Source organism: Ursus arctos, unplaced genomic scaffold (genome assembly GCF_023065955.2).
Source record: "Ursus arctos isolate Adak ecotype North America unplaced genomic scaffold, UrsArc2.0 scaffold_4, whole genome shotgun sequence".
Classification (NCBI taxonomy): domain Eukaryota; kingdom Metazoa; phylum Chordata; class Mammalia; order Carnivora; family Ursidae; genus Ursus; species Ursus arctos.
In genome coordinates this window covers 38604357-38625350 of record NW_026623056.1, presented here as the reverse complement: position 1 = coordinate 38625350, position 20994 = coordinate 38604357, and the positions used below count along the sequence as shown (strand labels likewise).

The window sequence follows — 20994 nt, the reverse complement described above, 5'->3', positions numbered from 1 at the left end:
AAGACCTCTATGTCACAACATATATAAAAATTAACTAAAAATAAATAACCAACTTCAATCTAAGAGCTAAAAGCACAAAACTCCCAATGGAAAACATAAGCACAAATCTTCACGAACCTTGGGTTAAGCAATTGCTTTTTAGATATAACACTAAAAGCACAAGAAACCAAAGAAAAAATAAAGTGGACTCCATCAAAATTTAAAACTTTTGTGCTTCAAAAAATACCAACAAGAAAATGAAATGACGGGGCACCTCGGTGGCACAGTCGTTAAGCGTCTGCCTTTGGCTCGGGGAGTGATGCCGGTACTGTGGGATCAAGCCCCACATCAGGCTCCTCCCCTAGGAGCCTGCTTCTTCCTCTCCCACTCCCCCTCTTGTGTTCCCTCTCTTGCTGGCTGTCTCTCTCTGTCCAATAAATAAAAAAAAATAAAATAAAATAAAATAAACTTTAAAAAAAGAAAATGAAATGAAAACCAACAGAATGGGAGAAAATATTTGCAAATCCTATCTGATAAGAAACTTGGATCCAGGATATATAAAAGAAACAATTCACCAATAAAAACACAAATACTCCAATTTTTAAATGGCTAAGGGAGCTGAATGAACATTTCTCCAAAGAAGATACTACAACTGGCCAATAAACAGATGAGAAAATGATCAGCGTCATTAGTCATTAGGGAAATGCAAATCAAAACCACAAGGACATACCACCTCATACCCACTAGAATGGTTATAATCAAAAAGGTGGAAGTAACAAGTGTTGGTGAGAATGTAGAGAAACTGGAATACTCATTTATTGTTAGTGGGAATGTAAAATAGCATGGCCACTTTGGAAAACAGTTTGGCAGCTCCTGAAAAAGTTAAACAGTTACCACAACTCTAGTCCTAGGTATATGCCCAAGAATTGAAAACTGACGTCAATACAAAAACTTGCACATGAATTTATAGCAGCATTATATTCTTAACAGACAAAAGGCAGAAAAATACCAAATGTTTACCAGCTGGTGAATGGATAAATAAATGTGTGTTCATACAATGGAATATTACTTAGCAATATAAGGAACAAAGTACTGACATATACTACGTTATTTTGAGAATATTATGGCAAGAAAAAAAAGCCAGACACCAAAGGCCATATATTGTATGATTCTATTTATATAAAATGTCCAGGATAGGCAAATCCATAGAGACATAAAATAGACAAGTAGCTGGCAGGGTCTGGAAGGAGGAGAGAATGGAGAATAATTGCTAATGGGTATGGGGTTTCTTTTTGAGGTGATGAAAATGTTCTAAAATGAGTCAGTGGTAATCAATGCACAACTCTATAAATTTATTTAAAAGCTCTGAACTGTAGACTTCTAAGGGGTAAATTTCACGGTATATAAGTTATATCTTAATAAAGCTGTTATTAAAAAGACATGGAAGAATATAACAGTTGTTCAGAAACAGTTTCTAACGTATTTTACTCTTTAAATACTCTAATATATCTTACTCTTTAACTCTCTCACTCTTCAATTTACTTTGCAGAAATAAAGGAGAATCATAAAATGTCACTAAATCTGTTGGATGAATTATACATCCATTAAAACTGTATTAAGAAAAATATTTAATGACACAAGAAAACACATAAAATTAAGTGTAAAAAGTAGAATACAGAACTCTATATATAGTATATTCTCAATGATATTACTATACATACATTATTAAGCACTTATTTATACTAAGCATTTCACATCTAATCCCACAACCCTATGAGGCACATTCCGTCTTGAGAGACAATATGGCACAGTAGATAAGAGTACAGTCTGAAACCAGACTGTCGGGTTCACATCCCAACTTTGCCAGTAATTGTAAAACGGAACTAATTAAATACATAAGGGGCAGAGAACCCCTACCTAACACATACTAAATTCTACTTAGGATTAATGACAGTGATGTCAGTAACAACTATTAGTCCTTTCCCAAATGAGAAAAATGGGACTTAGAGAGATTAAGTATCTTATATTGCTCAAAGTCACACAAATAATAATGGGGAGCTGGGAGGTGATTTTCAAAACCAGCTCTGACTCGGCAGCAGCTCTTTCTGCCCATGGGTCCCTTCCTCGTGCTTTAATAAAACCACCTTTTGCACCAAAAAAACCCAAAAAACAAAACCAGATCTAACTAAATGTAATGCACTTCCTAGAAAATGGCACTAACACTGAGTTATCTCCGGTTGGTTCTACATTTTCCAGATTTTCTACAATGAACCCATATTACTCTTATAATAATTCATTTCAAGTTATATTATTTAAAATACTATACTTACCCCGAGGCTGAAATTCTAACAGCCTCAATTCTGAAAAACCAACCATGAGTCTGAAGTATGCAAAAGCTTATGAGCAGTCAAAAGGCCCACATACTTCTTTCAATGGTGAGGCCCTCCATATACCAGTAACAGAAATTTAGGAAAAGCAATTATTTTTTAAATCATAGCTATGTGTACACTAATGGTAACTTCTGATGACAAATATAATGTATCCGAACGGAACTTTTCTTGAGCAAAGAGATATAGAAATTAATATAAACAACTGAACAAATGCCTGAGTATTATTTGTGGGAATGTGAACAGTTATCAATTTTAGCATAAGAAAATGTAACATCCAAAAAAACCCCATATTCACTGACAAAAACAGAAATGAAATGAAGGTATATGCTATGGTCTGAATGTGTCCCCTCAAAATTCACGTTGAATCCTAACCCCCAAAAGTGATGGTATTAGGAAGTGGGAACTTTGGGAAGTGGGGCCTTTCAGAGGCAGAGCCCTCATGAATGAGACTAGTGCTGTCATAAAAGAGGCTCCAGAGAGATCCCTAACCCCGTTCACCATGTGAGGACACAGCAAGACGGTGGCGGCTATGAACCAGAAAGAGGGCCCTTACCAGAACATGACCATGTTGGAGACTTGATCCTAGACTTCACAGCCTCCAGAATTGTGAGGAAAAAAATTCTCATTTATCAGCTACCTAGTCTCTGGTACTTTGTTATGGAATTCTGAATGGACTACGACAGTATACAACTGTTTTCATTTTTTTTAACTTCAATTTAGCCTAGCAAAGCTGGCTGTGGTTACTACTCCAAGATGACCTGCAGTGAATAATGCCATCATATGATCCCTTACCCTTGAGTTTAGACAGGATCCATGAATTGTTTGGGTTTTTTTCCCCCTGTGATTTGTTTTATCCAATAAAAGAAGGCAAATGTGAGGAGATATCATTCCTGTGATTACATTATGTTATACAAGTCTCTGTCTTCTGAGAGTAGAGCAAGAGAGTTTCTCCTGCTGGCCTTGAAGAAGCCAATTGCCACTTGTGAAAAGGGTCACATGGCAGGGAACTCAGACAACTGTAGGCAGCCCTGAGCAGAAAGTCAGTAAAAAGACCCCTCAGGCATACAGCCACAGAGAAAGGAATTCTGCCAACAACCTAAGTGAGGTGAGCCTGGAAGCGGACTTTTCCCCAGCTCGGTTCTAGATGAGAATGCAGACCACCAACACCTTAATCGTAACTTTGTGAGACCCTAAGCACCCTTCCCAGCTAAACTATATCCAAATTCCTGCCTCACAGAAATTGTGAGATAATAAATGAGTATTGTTTTAAGCCCCTAGGTTTGTGGTAATTTGTTATACAGCACAGGAGACAAATATACTGGCCAAGCTAAATTCCAGCCTGTGTGTGCTAAGACCACAATGGGAGAACTAATCTGTAACGTGGGAACCACCCTTGCACTGAAAAGTGTTCTCTTAAACATCACCAATACAAGTGGCCATATTTTTCTTAACCCAGGATCAGACTCTGTGGTCTAACAAAGAGATTTTGAGCTATTTACAGAAATCAGATACCATAAGGGAGCTATAGTTTACATGCTGAAATGTGAGACTGTAGAGATAATCTGATGGTTTATAGTACTAAGAAGTACAACATCAGCACAGCCCAGAAAATCTAGGCCTGTTTGGAGAAAATCTAAAATATTAATACTTTTCTAACTGATAAAATTATTGGTGCCTTCTGACCTCTCAAGCCCTTTCCAACTCTATAGACTCCCACTCCCGGAAGCCCTCCCCTCCCTCGTTTCCACGACACTCTTTCTCTCGGTTTCTCTCCTATTAGTCTCTCCTTTTCTTTGCAGGCTCTGCTGGCCCCTCCTCAGATACCACATAATCAAAAAGCTTCACACGGTTCTATCCCAATCCTCTTATCTTTCCATTGGACACCCTCTCTCTTCATCCAATAATTGTTTCTGAGAATCTATCACATGCCAGACACTGACCAGGCACTGGAGATAAAACAGTAAACAGGTCTAATGTGGTACGAGCTCTCGTGGAGCTTACTAGAAAGTAAGAAAGGAGTTCACATCTTCCCTCAGTAATCTCACTCATACCCTTGAACAAAGCTACAAATGCACTGGGCACATAAACACACTGCGAAAATGAGCCCCAAATCAAGGATCCACATTTTTCCTCAACACACTAAATGCTCATTTCCAACTGCCTTCTGTGTATATCTCCCAAATTATCTCACATACAGTGTAGACAAAATACAGCTTATCATCCATGTCCCCTCCCCACCAACCTCTAGTTCTTGATATATAATTGGCATGCGCGGTAAATGTCTGAACTCAGCTGAACTTACAGAATTACCATCCTTCTGGTTGCTCCAGTTTAAAACTTTAGCATCACCTTCTAGTCCTTGTCTCTTAGCCAATCAGATACCGAATCTATTCATTCTTTCCCCGAAATATCTCTCTCATCTGTCCCCTCTTCATCTCTACTACGAATGTTTTTGTTCAAGCTCTTTCTTCTAATTGAACTTCTTCACTTATTTGCCACTTCATTATCCATTATTTCAACAAATATTTTGAAAGCACCTGGCAAGAGCCAGGCACAAAATACAAGAAAGTAAAATAGTCTGCACCCTCACAGAGCTCAGGGTTTATCAGAAGACCACAATTAAAATGAGTAATTACAATAAAAAGGAAGTAAATTCAGTGTCATGTTAATACCTAACTTACTCTACACAGTAAGAAAAGACCACTACATCCCTCTAATTGCTCCCAAAATGTTTAAGCTGAGAGCTAAAGTGTGAATAAAGCTAGAGGTGGGGGAAGGAATGGTCCTGGTGGGAGAAAAGGCATTTACAAAGGGTTTGAGTTCAGTATGACTAACAGATTTCAAAAGGCAAGAGGCTAGAAAGAGGTTAAAAAGAAAGGCAGAGGACAGATCATGGCCTTCTAAGCTACAGCAATTTGAACACTATCCTAAAGAACCCATAGGAAGCCACTGGAGGATTTCAGGTAAGGAGAGTTACGATGAGATTTAGCAAATTCACTCTGGCTAGTGGAAAACTGACCAAAGGGAAACAGGACCTCTTTCCAAACACTGTCCCTGCAATCAATCCTCTACCCCGATATAAGGATGGAGTATAGCTCTCAGCCCTTTACTTTCTTCCCCAAAAGATTTTAATGGCTCCCCCCTGCAGAGAGGAATCCAACTCATCTTGCACTCGGACCCTCTGCCCTCCTTGCGGTCCGGCTGACCTTCCTTTCCAGTCTTTGCTCCTCTCAATCTCCCACACCTATAACTCTCGCCTTCACAAATAGTCTACCCATCCTTTCTGCTCCGCGTGGAACACCCTTCAGACTTTCACTCCCTTTTCCACGCGCTCACTCACTCCTCAAAACTCATTCCAGCGACCCCTCCTGATAAAATCTTCATGACCATTCAGTCGACTGAAATGACCCTCCCCGTCCCCAAGTACCCTGAGTAGTCTGTCTCCTGCTAGACTGCAAATTCCTTGATAGCTACAATAGGGTACCCCCCAACTTCCAGCTCTGTGCACAAGTGCCTGACCGCGGTGCGCACACTCGGGGTGCGCCTAAGGGGAGCGCGCTAGACACCAATACACCCAGACACTCATCCTGACACACACAAACACTCGGAAAACACAGGGTCGCGATGCGATTTTCATAGTAAGGATCCTCCACCCAGGCCCCTAGAGACCCAGGAACAGAAGGGGGTCGCCGCCACCATTTTCCCCGCCCTGCAGCCCGGTCCCTAAAGTTCTCTGGGGCTACAGGCTGCAGGCCTCCGCCACGTCCTCGCAACCTGCCTTGCCGTTTCCCGACAGCCTTCTCCACCGCCACTAAAACGTCAGGCTCCAGAACCGCCCGGCCCGCCACAGGTTAACGCAGCCGCAATTTCCGGGATGTTGCCTAGGCTACCCGAGCCCCGCCCCCACTCCCTGGCGTATTTCCGGTGAGGCCAGTGCGCAGGCGCCTCCCAAAGTCTGGCAGAAATTGTGGGATGAAGAGCTTTGTGTGGGTTCTTCTTTCTTCCCTGTGCTCACTGAAAGATTCAGGGCAAAGCTTTGGAGGGTAGGCATGTAGCACTAGCCAGTTTCTCGTGAATTCTCTGAAAGAAAGATGTCGCTCTCCACACCAAGCTTCACATATAACATTTACTTGCTTTCACCTTTATTATTTTTTTCCAAAAATGTTTATACTGCCTACCAGTGTGCCATGGCCTATGGTAGGTCCTGCGGGATCTAAAAACAGTCAAGATCCCTGCCCTCAGTAAGCTTACTGCATAGTAGTATGTAAAATGTAAAATCAGAACTGTGACAACTACTAGAAGATACTTACTAGATACTAAATTTATAGGAGGATTTGTAGGAATTACTCAGGAAAACTGAAAAGTAGATGAGTCAGCTACCAGAGAAGAATAAAACATCCCTGCTGAGGGAGGCACATATGCGAAGCTGTGTGGCAAGTGCAAAGAACTGGAAGAAGTTCAGTATATCTGGAGATGAGAGAGCAGTGGGAGCTTGGTGTAAAGGAAGCTGTTGTAATAGGCTAGAGCCAGTATAGGAAGAGCTGTGTGGACCATGTCAAGAACTTTACAAGCATTTTATTTGAAAACGGAGTTAATTTGCCCCAATACTACAATCTCCTTTAGTCCCTGGTTTTCTACTGTTAAAACACATCCATACTGGGATCAGCAAATACATATTCAGCACCTTCTGGATGCTAAGAACTGCCTTCTAATAGTTTCCTCTCTGATTGGGGAAGTTTGATGTAGATATATTCGCTGATCAATCAATATAATCATTCCCTGCATACATCCTCAACTCCCTGCCCCTCTCTGAATTACTGTAATACTGGGCAAAGCCGCAATTCTAGTCATAGCAAAACTACATACTAGGTGCCTGCACCTTTGTGACTGAACTGGAAGAAGAAAAACATCCAGTCATGCTGACTTTAAATTCATGATCATTAATTTTAAGTGTGCCCTTAAAGATGCCCAAAAACCATATTAAAGTTCCCCCTCCATTGATTTCTCCTACTCTCCTACATGACAACTTTATACCTTCTCTCACATCCAACATATCTTTTACTATCCTCAGTCTCAGCCAGCGATCTTGCTTCCTATTTCATTGAACACTGAAGCAATCTGAAGAGAATTTCCATAATTCAGTCCTTCTATCACATCATTACCCACAAACCTGCCTTCCAGAAGCTTGACAAAACCTAAACACAAGAAAGATGAAGAACATTACATCAGTGTACATAATAAATTACACATTAAATTGCTCAGAAACTGATCATAAAAAAATTTTAAAGCACTCAGAGAGAAACATTACAGAGAAAAATAAGGATAACATATTTCTCATTAAAAACTTTGCAAGTGAGAAGACAGAGCAGTTAAATAAATTGAAAGAAAAAAACTGTCAACCTAGAATTCTATATATGTCAAAAATATATTTTTAAAATGAGGATAAAATAAAGATGCTTCCACACATAACTAATAGAATTTATCACCAGCAGATCCTCACTATGAGAAATGTTAAAGTAAAAACTTCAAGCAGAAAGAAAATAATAGCAGATAGAAATCTGAATCTACATAAGAGCACTGGAAATAGCTATAGGGGGAAATATATACAATTATTTTTCTTATTATTTTAATCTCTTTAAAAGTAACTACTTAAATAAATATAATAAAAATACATTGTGAGGTCTTAATATATGTAAAAGTAAAATGCATAACAACAATTGCATAAAGGCTAGAGGAGAGAAATGGAAGTCTATTACTGTAAGAGTCTTATATTATTCCTGATGTGTATAATATTACTTGCAGGTAGACTGTAATATGTTAAATTTGTATATCATAAACCCTAAAGCCATCACTAAAATAGTAAGTTATAGCTAAAAGAGATATTTATAAAGAGACATTACAAAAGAAATACTAAAAATTACTTGACTAATCTAAAAGTAAGCAGAAAAGTACAAAAAAAGAAAACAAAAAACAGGTGAGAGAAATAAAAAACAAATAGCAAGATGATAGATTCACATCAATTATTACATTAAATGTAATGGTCTAAATACCCCTATTCAAAGGCAGAAATTGTCAGATTAAATATTTTTAAATTGCTGACTATTAGAAGAAACATACAATAATATAAAAACTGAAGTTTAAGTACAAAGATAGAAAAAGATATATCATGCTAACCCTGGTCAAATGAAGTTGGAATGCCTTTATCAGTATTAGATGAACCAGTTTTCAGAGCAAAGAATATTACCAGAGATTTAAAAAATAATTTCATGATGGCAAAGAGGACATTAAATCAAAAATATATAAAAATCCTAAACATTTATTCCCTTAATAAGAGAGCTTCGAAATAAATGATGCCAAAACTGATGAAAATACAATATAAAATAAAAAGTCCACAATTATAGTCAGAAATTTCAATGCCCTTCACTGAATAATTTATAATACAAATAGGCAGAAAATCAGCAAGGTTATAATAAACTTTACAACACTATCAACCATTCTGACCTGATTGATATTTATAGAACACTAGTCCAACAACCAGCAGAATACACATCCTTTTCATTTATATACAGAAATTTTAGCAAGATGGACAATAATCCGGACCATAAAACAAATTTCGATAAATTCAGAAAGATTCAAGTAATACTAGGAATGTTCTCTGACTGTCATTAAATTAGAAATCAGTTTCATAATGACTCTTGTCAAATCTCTCAAAATTTGGTGAAAAAATAATACACCTCTTAAAAAGCCATTAGCCAAACAAGAAAGCAAAACAGAATGTATTTTGAAGTAAATGAAAATGAAAATACAGGATATCAAAATTTGCAAAATGTAACAGAAATAGTACTTCAAGAGAAACGCATAGCACTAAACACCTATATCGAAAAGAATTTCTCAAATCAATGACCTCAGACTCTACCTTCAGAAATTAGATAAGTAAAAACAGGTTAAATCCAAAGTAATAAGAAGAAAGAAAATGATAAAGATCAAAACTAAATCAATAAAATAGAAAGGCAAAATAATAAAGAAAACTAATGACAGTAATGGTTGAATCTTTGAGAAGATTAATTAAATCGCTAAACCTCTAAACAAATTGATCAGGATAATTACCTATGTAAAATTACCAATATCAGAAATGAGAGAGGTGAAATATAAAAAGAATGTATTTTGAACAACTGTATAGTAATAAATTTAATAACACAGATAAACGGACAACTTTCCTGAAAGACATAAATTACCGAAGCTTTCTCAAGGAAAAAAAAAATGGGTAACCCGAATTGCTCTCTATCTATTACAGGGGGGAAGCAGGAGAGAGATATAAAGGAGGAAGGAAACCTTAGAGGGTAATGGATATATAGATAATGGTTTCACAGATATATATATATATATATATAAAACACAGGTGATATGTGTGCTTTAAATATGTGAAGTTCATTGTCAGTTATACTCAAGAAAGCTGTTTATATAGATTCTCTGGGTGGTCCAAATATGAGCCAGATGTGTTCCCCAAACCATAAGATGTCCTGCTTCTACATAGCCTAATTCCAGCTTCCCCATTCGAACTTCTAATCAGTGTTTCTGAAGTCTTCCCTTTATTTCATTATAAATCTTTTTCACTCCCCTCCTGTCTTTGAGTCTCTGCCAAATGCAAGTGATGGTGGCTGAAATCTTTCCTATATTAAGTTCTGAATAAACAATCTGTTTACTCTCATGTCAGCAGACTTTGTTTCCACAACTGCTTATATTTTTTAATGACGTTGATTTTTTTAATATTGGCAAGATTTGTAATAATACCTGGTAAGATCCCTTACAGTGCGATTCAAGAGCGTTTTTTATCCACTGTCTCTTCTTGCCTGGTTGATGATCATAAAGAACCTATTTAAGATTTATATAGTTGTGAGAGAGAGAGCGCACGCGAGTTGGGGGAAGAGCAGAGGGAGAGAATCTTTAAGAAGACTCCCCACTAAGCAGAGAGCCTGACACAGGGCTCCATCCCACATCCCATGAGATCATGACCTGAGCTGAAACCAAAAGTCGGATGCTCAACCGACTTAGCCACCCAGGTGCCCCATAAAGAGCCTATTTAAGAAGGGTTGTGAGAAGCTGGCCTTAACTTGTTCATGAGTATAGTACATGATTCCCTTGCAATATTTTGCCACACCTCCATGCTACAGAGAAGAGCCCAATATCAGGCATAAAATTTCTAAATGTATGGGCCTTCCTGTTAACACTTCATAGGGACATAACCAATGTGTCTCTGAAGGAATGGATCATATGGCCTTATGGACTAGTGGGAGTACCTAGCCAAGGGAGCTCAAGGATTTCTGAAAGTTTGGCTAATTTTAACTTAAGGGTGCCATTGGTTCTTTTGATTTTTCCAGAAGTTTGTGGGTGGTAAGGACAGTAGAGTTTTTGAGAAGGGGTAATGCCTTACAAAGTTCTTTTAAAAGGATTCATATAAATTGTGTCTTGATCGTTGGATATAAAAATTGATATACTCCAGGTTGGAGACATAAAATCAAGGAGATTTTGAGAGACTGAAAAAAATTACAGCAAAGATTTTGAGCAAGGAAATGCTTTAACCCATCCTAAAAATAAACAAATCCTGTGGAGAGTGGGAACTGGATAAAATTCATCCGAAGGTGTTTAAAGGGTCCTTGAGGCTTTGGCTCCCACCATGCCTAATCTTTACAGTTTTTCCAGGTTGTACTGTTCACAAGTAACACATGACCCAAAAATAACCTCCACTGTCTTTTTGAAGTTTCCCGACCAATGTTGATCTGAAATAGTAAGCAATTTTTTCAAAGATTTTATTTATTTATTTGGCAGAGAGAGAGAGAGAGAGAGAGAGCGAGCCAGAGAGCACAGTGGGGGAAACAGCAGAGGGAAAGGGAACCTGATGTGGGGCTTGATCCCGGGGTCCTGGGATCATGACCTGAGCTGAAGGCAGATGCTTAACCAACTGAGGCACCCAGGCGCCCCAATACTAAGCAATTTGTCTTTACTATGATGAGTCGTTTCATGGAGCAAATCAGCTAATACCATTTGAAATCATCTGGTGCCACCAAATGGCCATCTTGAGTGTGCTGAGATCAGTGAAGGATTTTCTACATCTTTCCCTTCTTCCATTTCCAAATCAGTGGCTTAATGTGGGTATTTAATGATGGCCTCATTGACTCAATCCAGAGTATATCCTTTGGGGTTTTAGTTAGTATCATAAGCTCGATTAAGTCACCTTGTTTGGCAAAATGATCTGCTAGAGGATTTCCTTTAACTCTGTTAACATGGGCCTTAATCTTTACAATAGCCATCTCCCTGGGAAGTAGAAGTGTATCGAAAAATTCCTTAACTTGTCCACTTCTGCTGGGGGTTCCAGCAGAGGTGAGGAAACCTTGTTTCGAAAGCACCATGCACTCCCCCAGAAGCATACCTGCCATCTGCATACATGTTTATATACTCTCAGGTCTTTGGCTGGTTGACAAGCTCTCATGAGTGTTATAAATTCTGCCATATGGACTAACTTTACCTCAGGTAGGGGACTATCCTCTAAAGGAGAGATTAGATTAGTGATAGCATTAGATATAGCCTAATAACTCCAGTTTCAATTTTGAAGTAGGACCCATGAACAAATAGTAGGTCCAGATTCTCAATGTGAGTCTCCATTAAAGCTAAGCAAAGTGCAGAAGGTCCCCTAACTGAAGTAAGACAGTTTTGGGGTTCCTCTTCTTCAGAGCAGAAGAGTGGTAGGATTCGGGGTGTTGCAGCAGTGGATAGGAATGTAAGAGGGAGAGGGCAACAGAAATCCATAAGAGGTTAATCAATGGACTGCAAGGTGTTGCATGTTCTCAAGGAGTAGTCAAGTCGGTACTGCATGAGGAACAGAAGATCAACCGGGGAAGCTAGAACTAACTCCGCAGAAGCATGGACAAGTTTTGCAGTGGCAGCGTTGCCCTAACACAAAGGGTATCAGCCTATGCAACTGGAGTCAGGGTGAGGCTACAGTAAGTGAAGGGTTTTTGATGGTGTCAAAACCCCAAGGCCTTAAACCCCATGCACAAATAGACAAAAGGGTTTCTGTTGTTAGTAGGGATGTCCAGGGAAGCAGGCTGTCAAGGAGCCTTCTTTAGATTAAAGAAGGCTTGTGTAATACTTGGGCTCCCAGAAGAGAGTGGATCTTACTGAAGACTTAGCCAATTCATAAAGAGGTGTCACAATCTCAGAAAAAAAATTACACCCATTGTCTGAAATATCCAATTAGACCTAGATGTCATCTCAGCTGTAATTTTGTGAGGGGTCTAGAGTAGTTTGGTATAGTCTTTATCCTGTTATGAGAGAACGTTTTTCCCTCCTTCAAATAGCTCTTGCCCTAAATAATGTGACTATGTCTTAACAAAATTGTAATTATCTTTTTTGAGACGTTATGCCTTTTTTCTGTTCCTTAACAGAACTACAGGCTTCTCTGGACAAGGTAGGAAATCACCTATATATTATATCAGAAATGAATCACAAGGGAAATTTGGATTTTTTAGGTATTGATTAAGGGCCTAAGAAAAACAGGCGGGGGCTTCAGTGAACACTTAGGGCCTAGCTATCCATGTTTATCATTGGCCCTCAGATGAAGGCAAAAAGATATTGACTCTTAAGTGTAGAAATACACCCAGAAAAGGCACAGCAATGATCCACTACAGAGAAGGAGGTGGTTTGTGGGGGAATTTGGGTTAGGTGTTAATAGAGAAGGAGAGATAACAATTGTATTGGTGTCCTGAGATTTTGAACAAATAAGTATACTTGTCCATTTGGTTTCTTTACTGGCAGGACAGGAATATTACAAGGGTTAGTGCAGGTTATGAAAGGGACCCTCAATATAAGGCCTTCAACTATAAATTTCAGGCTCTCCTTGCTCTAGCTTCTAACTTTGGGGAAGTTTGTGTAACAGTTTGATAAGATCCATCTGAACATTAATAGATTCTGCTCGAATTATTTTTCCTATGTCAATGGGAATTTTAGCCCATAAAAAGCCAAATACAATTATCTGGAGTATACACCAAGTATAGTGGTGAAGAAAGGTTTATATAGAGCAGATACAAGGTGATTAGGAATTGATACAGCCTCTGAAATCTCAAGAAATATTCCCTCTGGTGTGCATTTAATATTATAGTGTGTGTGTGTGTGTGTGTGTGTGTGTGTGTGTGTGTATATATATAAAATAGGTATATATAATATATATATTATAGTTTAATATTAGTTAAACTATAATATATAGTTTAATATTATATTTAATATTAGAGTTCCATTTGCAAAGTAGATCTCTCCCTAATAAATTTGTAGATGTAGTATCACAGAGCAGGAAGAGATGTTTTTCTTTTTTTTTTTTTTTAAAGATTTTATTTATTCATTCGACAGAGATAGAGATAGCCAGTGAGAGAGGGAACACAAGCAGGGGGAGTGGGAGAGGAAGAAGCAGGCTCATAGCAGAGGAGCCTGATGTGGGGCTCGATCCCAGAACGCCGGGATCACGCCCTGAGCCGAAGGCAGACGCTTAACCGCTGTGCCACCCAGGCACCCCTAGGAAGAGATGTTTTTCAATCAACGACCCAGTTGTAGTTAAGGGCTGGGAGATAGGGACAAATCTGTGAGTTATTGGAAATATTTACACTTTTGTTCTATGTGTAAGAGATTGAGCAAAGATGGCAGGATTTAACGTAGAAAGATTAGTGTTGTTGGAAGATATTTTCTATTTATCCCAAAATCTCTTCTAGTTTCATCTTTCTATTTGCATGATAAAATTATGATCCAATCAACTTTTATTAGAAATGTTTCAGGTATGGCTTTTAGGAGACTTTGACTTATTTTTTCTGGCCTTTTTCTGACCCTAAGGTGTTTTGTGGAAAGAGGGATCCTGGAGGTCCCTCTCCAGGCTGATACTGCTTTTGTCATCCAGGATTTAGCATCTGAGGTTCTCATCAAATGCATACAAGTTGATATAGGTCAGGAAACTCTGGGTCATGTACACCCAAAGAATTACAAATTCTTCTATGAATCTTTGCTAGTCTTGTTTGGGTTTAGGTAAATCTTTCATTATAACTCTTAATTCATCTCGGATCCAAAGATTAAATTCTACAGTCGCCTGCATACCTGACTTATGGGAGGGATAGACTATTGTAGGCAACTAGCATTTGGAGGTTTTAGAGAGTTGTTGGGAAAAGAAGGGCGTCTGGACAAGAGGAAGAAGAAGGAGGTGCAGAAGGAGGGACATTAGAGGGATAAGGGGGAAGTGGGAGAGCTGGCCACAGGAAGGCAACTGGAGAACTAAGAGGGGGAGGACTTACTACAGAAATGAATTTAGATTACTGGTTAAGCTTGCCAAATTTCTCACTGGCCTTGGCCAAAGAATATTTTAGTGAGGCAATTTTTGAACATGATTTCATTTGAAGGTCTCTGCAAACCACTCAAAAAATGGGGCCCATTGGATCTGAGAAATCTTTATTCTCTTTCTTTTTTAAAGCACCTGTCAAATAAACAATTTTAGTCGAGGCCAGTGTTCCACAGAGTGGCCATTGAAGGTCCAGGTCATCTTTGGTGAAGTTGCACAATTTGAAACATAGGTGCAAGAATTAGAATTGTAATGAGTGGACATATAAAAAGTCAGAGCTTCTCCAAAAGGAAGAGAAAAATTAGACTTAGCCGAGCCTGTAAGAGCTGGCAGCTGAAAGTGATGCTTGTGCACTTTGAGTCTCGAGACCCCAACTTGAAGGTAGCTGCGCCCAAATGTAGACCCAACAATCTACACCTGGCAAGTGGAAAACCAGAGAGAATGTTCTCTGTGGATCAAAGCCAAACTCTAAGGACAGAACAATTAAAACAAAGGATAGCCTAGTTTTACAGGTGATCCAAAGCAAAGTTTATCCAAAAGAATGCTGGTCCGGTGTTCTACTCTGTGACAAACAATACTCTTGGACAATATAACACAAAACAGAAGCAGAAAAAAGAGAGAAAAGGGATGAAAAAGAATGGCCGGGCTCCACCAAAGATGCCAAACAAATGGGAACCAATAACAAAACCCAGGTATCAAACTGAGCTGAGATAGCCAAAGAACGCAAAAGCAAAGAAAGCAGAGCTCAGACACGGTGCTCACTGACCATGTCAACACACACCCAGCACTGCAAGCTGGAAGGCACAGGAGGCCCTGGTGCGTATCGCACCGGGTTAAAGGTTGGAATCCATGATGACGATATCTCGTTGGAACCTTCAGGAAAACTATGGAAATCAGAAAGACCACTCAAATGAAAACAGAGATTATTTATTCACCACTTGCTATAGCAAACCACCATCACCTGTGCTTGGCCAAGACTCAAAGGCAGGCAGGGGACTGGGAAAACTTTATAATGAAAAAAAGGCAAGGTTTCAGAAATACTCTGATTATATCTTGGTGGCATAGAGAAGCTGCAAGTAGGCTAACTAGAAGTGGGGCATTTTTATGGTTTGCAGAGCATATTTGGCTTTCTCTGATTGATCTTGAGTTGGGAGCAGAGGCAAAAATTGGGGAAGTTGGTAGTCACTGACCAAGTCCTAATTGTTCTGGGCCATTTGCTACAAAGATTGTGGTTTGGCTTCCTAGACCGGTTGCTGTGGAGTTTGGTGTCAGAGGTCTATTATCATATATGGTCTAGCTATTGTCCGTTCATAGATTCAGCCTGTCACAGTGGAAGCTTGGCATTGGAGATATTCTACAAACCTGATTGATGGACAATATTTAAATTTTTAGCTGTTGAACTAGGAGTCATACAATAGCAATATTTGGTCATATACCATTTTAAACTTTCTAATACAATTTCAAATACATTCTTCTCCCCTTCTTATCCTTTCAGCAACCGTGTGATCCTGGGACGTTAATTACCCAAGGTCATTCAATGGAATGAAGATTAGATCATAGTATAATTTGTAATACATACTTCAAATGGGTATATATGTCATCTATAACGGCTTTAAATATTTTGGGTTCTTTGCTAAGATAACAGATCTGTTCTAATAGCTTCTAATTTCAGTGCTTAAAGATAGGGTCATAACTCCTTCAAATACCTACAAGGCTGTCATGTGGAAGAAGGATTAAGTTTATTCCTATGGCTCCAGAGGGCAGAACCCATGCCAGTGAGTAGAAGAGAAGCAGATTTCAATTTAGAATGTGAAATATTGTTCTAATAAGGAGACACTTGCCCCCAAAAGAAGGAGTTACCTTGTGAAAAATCCAGTTCCTCATCTCTTGTGGTGCTAAGTAAGACACCATGGCCCTTTAGCTGTAGAGAGTGCTTGAACTGGCCAGGCCAGCTAAGTTCAAAGGACTTGATAAACTTCAAGTTTATGAAATTTTGTTAAATTATAAAAAGAGGCATAGACATTTTAAATACAGCAGTTTAATGTCATTCAAACTCTGGATGAAATTACTATAATTCTCAAAACAATGAGCTGTACTTTAAACTTTACCCCCAGACTCCTCTTTGAATTAGTATTTTTGTCCTTATGCCCATACGTTTTCAAGAACATGTTTTTAAAAAGTGAAAATTGTCCTAATAAGGACTCTCTAACTCGATCTTCCATCAGCATTGTTTTCTGATCGCACAGTTATAAAACATTATACCAAATATCTTGAATTCATTTGTGATATTTTAATAATTATAGGAATACAATGAGGTTAAAAAAAAAAAAAAAAAACCTTGGGTGCCTGGGTGGGTCAGTCAGTAAGCCTGGAACTCTTGACTTTGGCTCAGGGTCACGATCTCAGGAGCATGAGATCCAGCCCTGAGTGGGCTCCGGGCTGGGTGTGGAGCCTACTTGAGATTCTCTGTCTCCCTCACCGGCTGCCCTTCCCCCACTCTTGCTCTCTCTCTGAAATCAATCAATCAATCAAACCCTCCCTTTGAATGGTAAATGCTAGGATTTTAATCTGTATCTTAACTCTTTGAACACGATCTTTTCTTCCTCGGGGTTCTCTTTAAATGTTCCTTCAGATTGAATGCAATTATATTACTTTCTAGTATACAAATGACTTGACGCTGAAGTAAAACTGTGGTCGTTCTCTTCTGCACCTCAACTGTGACTGTTTGATGTTCTGCAAGGACTTCCAGGGATCCTCTTCCCCCCTCACCCGTTTCTGCCCCTTCAACTGTTTAAATCAAATCCCCTAGTTTTGCCAGAAGGATATTTCCTTTTAATGATGGGCTGTGGTTTCTCTCTTTTGAAAAACGATTCAGAAACCCAGGGATTCTCCCAGAATCTAAGAAGTCATTGCAGAGGTAAAGTAGGCAAGAAGTTGGGGCGGAAAGGAACCCCCTGCAGAAATCCAGCTTCTCTGAGACGTCCTTGACAACTTCCGGGACCAGATTTCAGGCGTGTGGGAAATTGTCTTCTTTACCCTATCTATTCATTGTTTTTATGACTGTACATATTTAATAGGTACACAAACAGCGAGGGAGAGAGAAAGCGATAATGGAAGGCTCTCCCGGGGAATGGAAGATGATAAGGAAATAAAACAGGTGTCAGGGAAGGGGTTCTGTTAGAGAAGGGAGAACTGAGAGTTAATAACCATCACTCAAACGGGCAGGAGTTCTCTGCAGGTAGCAGACAGGAAAAGCGAACTCGTGCACCCTCTTTGGGGACAGGCTCTGTTGCTTTCTATTTCTTCGCTTGCACTCAGGGTGCACGTTTACTTGAAACAGACTGTATTTCCTGCTTCGTGGCTGGTCAGGTTGACTCTTTAAGACTAGTGAATATTTCTTTTTTAATGTCTGTAATGCTTTTTCAAATTTATTTATTTTTTATTTTTTTATTTTTTTTGAGATTGAGTAGGGAAGAGATCTGTTGAATTTCTGGCTGGGTAAGTGGGGGATTATCAGAAATGAGAAAGGGGGAAGGAAACGGACTTGGAAGCCGGAGAGCAAAGCAGCAGCCCCAGGCCCGGTTACCCTCCGCCCCCGCTACCCCTGGCCCGCGACCTCCCGCGGAGACCCCAGGCGGCCGCATCAATATCTGATCGGCCCTTCGCTCGCGGGTTGCCGGCACTCGCCGGCGGGGCTCGCCAGACATCACCCGCGCTGCGCTGAAGCCGGCGCCCAGGCCCGCAGGGGGCTTTGGAAAGACCCGCTCTTCGCTCGCCCCCTCGCCAGGGAGGCTCTGCTTGGTGGCAGGGGCGCGGCGCCCACCATGCGGGGCTGCCCGCGGCTCGCGCTGCTTTGCGCGCTGCTACCCTGGCTCCTGCGGGCGGCGGCTCCCTGGCGACCCGCTCAACCCCTCCCGCTCCGCGACCCCCGCGACCCCGCTAGGGGCGCCGATTTCGATCGCGTCTACAGCGGGGTGGTGAGCCTCAGCACCGAGAACATCTACTCCTTCAACTACACCAGCCAGCCTGGCCAGGTAAGACACTCGCTCTCCTCGTTCGACTCCCAGGAACTTGCCAGATCTCAGAGCCCCGTCGCTGCTTTGGGTCCCCTGGGAATTGACCTCGGGAGTCCTCAGAGACCAGAGGATCCGCGTTCCCTTTCCCCTTCCCCATCACTGCCCTGCCCCGGCCCCCGCACCCTCCCGCAACCGGCCTCGGGGACAACTCCGGTTCCTCTCGCACCTTCCCTGGCCTGGTCCCCTGGCATTTCGGGGCTTTGCAGGTTCTCCGCACCTTCTGTGGCTCCTGGCCCCCTGCTGTGCCTTTCTCTAGGAAACTCAAGATTTCTAGGGTTGCGGAGGGAAAGGACCGCACCTCTGTTCCTAATCCCCTGCGGAGAAGGAACCTCATTTCATTTGGATGATTCTGCCAGACCCTTCTATTCCATAGAGCATGGGGAGGGAGAGCTGCTCAGAATCTAAAATAGGAATGTGTGAGAATGGACGCATGCTGCAGAGCCTCTGTGTGTTCAATAGTCACTTCCTGCGATTCTGTACTACTGTCACACGTATGCGCTTCAGAGAAGCCACAAGACCTGGCCACAGATATTGGAACTGCAGCCATCAGCTGATCTGTGGAGGTTTTGATGTTAAGTAAGGGTGGATAATTGTGTGAAAGTTCTAGACCTATTTCTGACAAATCGAGGTGAAACAAGGGGAGGAAATGACTGCTCCAGCAACTATTCCTTTGACACATATACTCTGATTATATAATGTAGAAAAAATGTATAATTAGGTTTTCCCCTCTAATATGGTACCCTCTGGGGCACGGACAAAGGAGAAGACTCCCCAGTGTACCTGCCTCTGGATCTTCTTCCCATATGACCATGTGTGGGTGTCCCTTACTGTGCCAGCATTCCTTACTCCCTCAGGAGATTCCAGAACCAGATGACTTGGATACCACAATATGCCTCCCTCTCTAACTCTCACTGAGAATCGGAACTCAGAAACCTGGTAGCTTGGAGTAGTATTGAGCAGGATGGACCAATGTGCCCACCATCACTCCCAGACATCTCCCAGCTCTGTGTATTGAGCAAGTTCCCCATCTCCAGTCTGGCACCAAAGGTGCTGTCACCATGGCAGCATAGCCCTCACCCTGGCCTGTCCCCTGCTGACCTTCAGGTTGTATGTCCTGAATTGAGCAGCGTGACCATGTGCAGAGCCATTCTATTGGGGACAAGTGGGAGGGACAGTTTTTATTCCCCCAGTCCCATGTCACTCATCTCTTCCTGTCCAGCGTGCGCTATGGACCAGCTGACATGGCACATGAGTTGTGTTCCTAGCCCTGTAATTTGCTCAGAATAAGTAAGTCTGAAAAATTCCATGACCTCTGGGGTGTACTGTCAGTTTCCCCCTAGATCATCAGTAAGGAAACTCAGATGGTATGTGCAAAGTAAGTTCTGACATCAGGCTTTATTTAGTATTTTTTGCACTTCTGCTTAGAAATAGATTGACTGTTTTTTAACTGTTGCTTGGCCTTTCTGCCCTTAGTATTTGGTGAGTTTCTCTGCCACAGCACAGGTGTGCTGTTTGCAGCTGGATCACCTGCTTGACTTTCCTAGAAAAGTGTGAGATATTGAGGACAGGGGCAGAGCCATGTTCATCTCCATGTTCCAGTACCTATCACAGTGCTTGGCACATGAGAGGTTTAACTAATGTTTTTGAAAAGTGAAAAAGTGAAGAAAGATTTAAGGAGATGATAAACAAAAACTAAATAAAACTAAATAAAATAAAATAAAATAAAATAAAATAAAATAAAATAAAATAAAATACATACTTTTTGGGGCACCTAGGTGGCTCAGCCAGTTAAGCATCCAACTCTTGATTTCAGCTCAAGTCATGATCCCAGGACCCTGAGATCGAGCCCCAGGTCAGGCCCCATGCTCAGCATGAAGTCTACTTGGGATTCTCTCTCTCCCTCTGCCCCTACTTGTCCCTCCTCTAAAATAAAAAACTAAATCTTAATATATATATATATTCATATATATATATATATTCATATATATATACGTATATATATATATTCATATATATATATACGTATATATATATATATATGTAGTCCAGATAAAAATAACATTTTTAACAATTGTTATGAAATTATGCCCTTTCCATTTTGCCTGTCTACATGTTTAAATACCTCTTATTTTATGAAACAATGGTGAAAATTAGTTTTTAAAATATCTTTGCATAATAC

At 40.4% G+C, this 20994-nt stretch overlaps 2 protein-coding genes across 4 annotated transcripts in view; one reads left to right on the top strand and one right to left on the bottom strand.

Moving 5' to 3' along the window:
- Positions 1-6261, bottom strand: part of SPICE1 (spindle and centriole associated protein 1) — a 78145-nt gene extending 71884 nt beyond the window's left edge. Inside the window, exon 1 of one of the 2 annotated variants that reach the window (XM_026493456.4) lies at positions 6148-6261. The gene's annotated coding sequence lies outside the window, so the exon portion shown is untranslated. The remainder of the gene's footprint in view (positions 1-6147) is intronic. The other variant, XM_026493463.4, reaches the window with a different exon arrangement.
- Positions 6262-18236: 11975 nt separating this feature from the next.
- The window catches only part of SIDT1 (SID1 transmembrane family member 1), a 92429-nt gene continuing 89671 nt past the window's right edge, over positions 18237-20994 (top strand). Inside the window, exon 1 of one of the 2 annotated variants that reach the window (XM_057306747.1) lies at positions 18237-18773. In XM_057306747.1, the coding sequence (XP_057162730.1) occupies positions 18564-18773 (210 nt within the window). In that variant the 5' untranslated portion in view covers positions 18237-18563. The remainder of the gene's footprint in view (positions 18774-20994) is intronic. The other variant, XM_044382023.3, reaches the window with a different exon arrangement.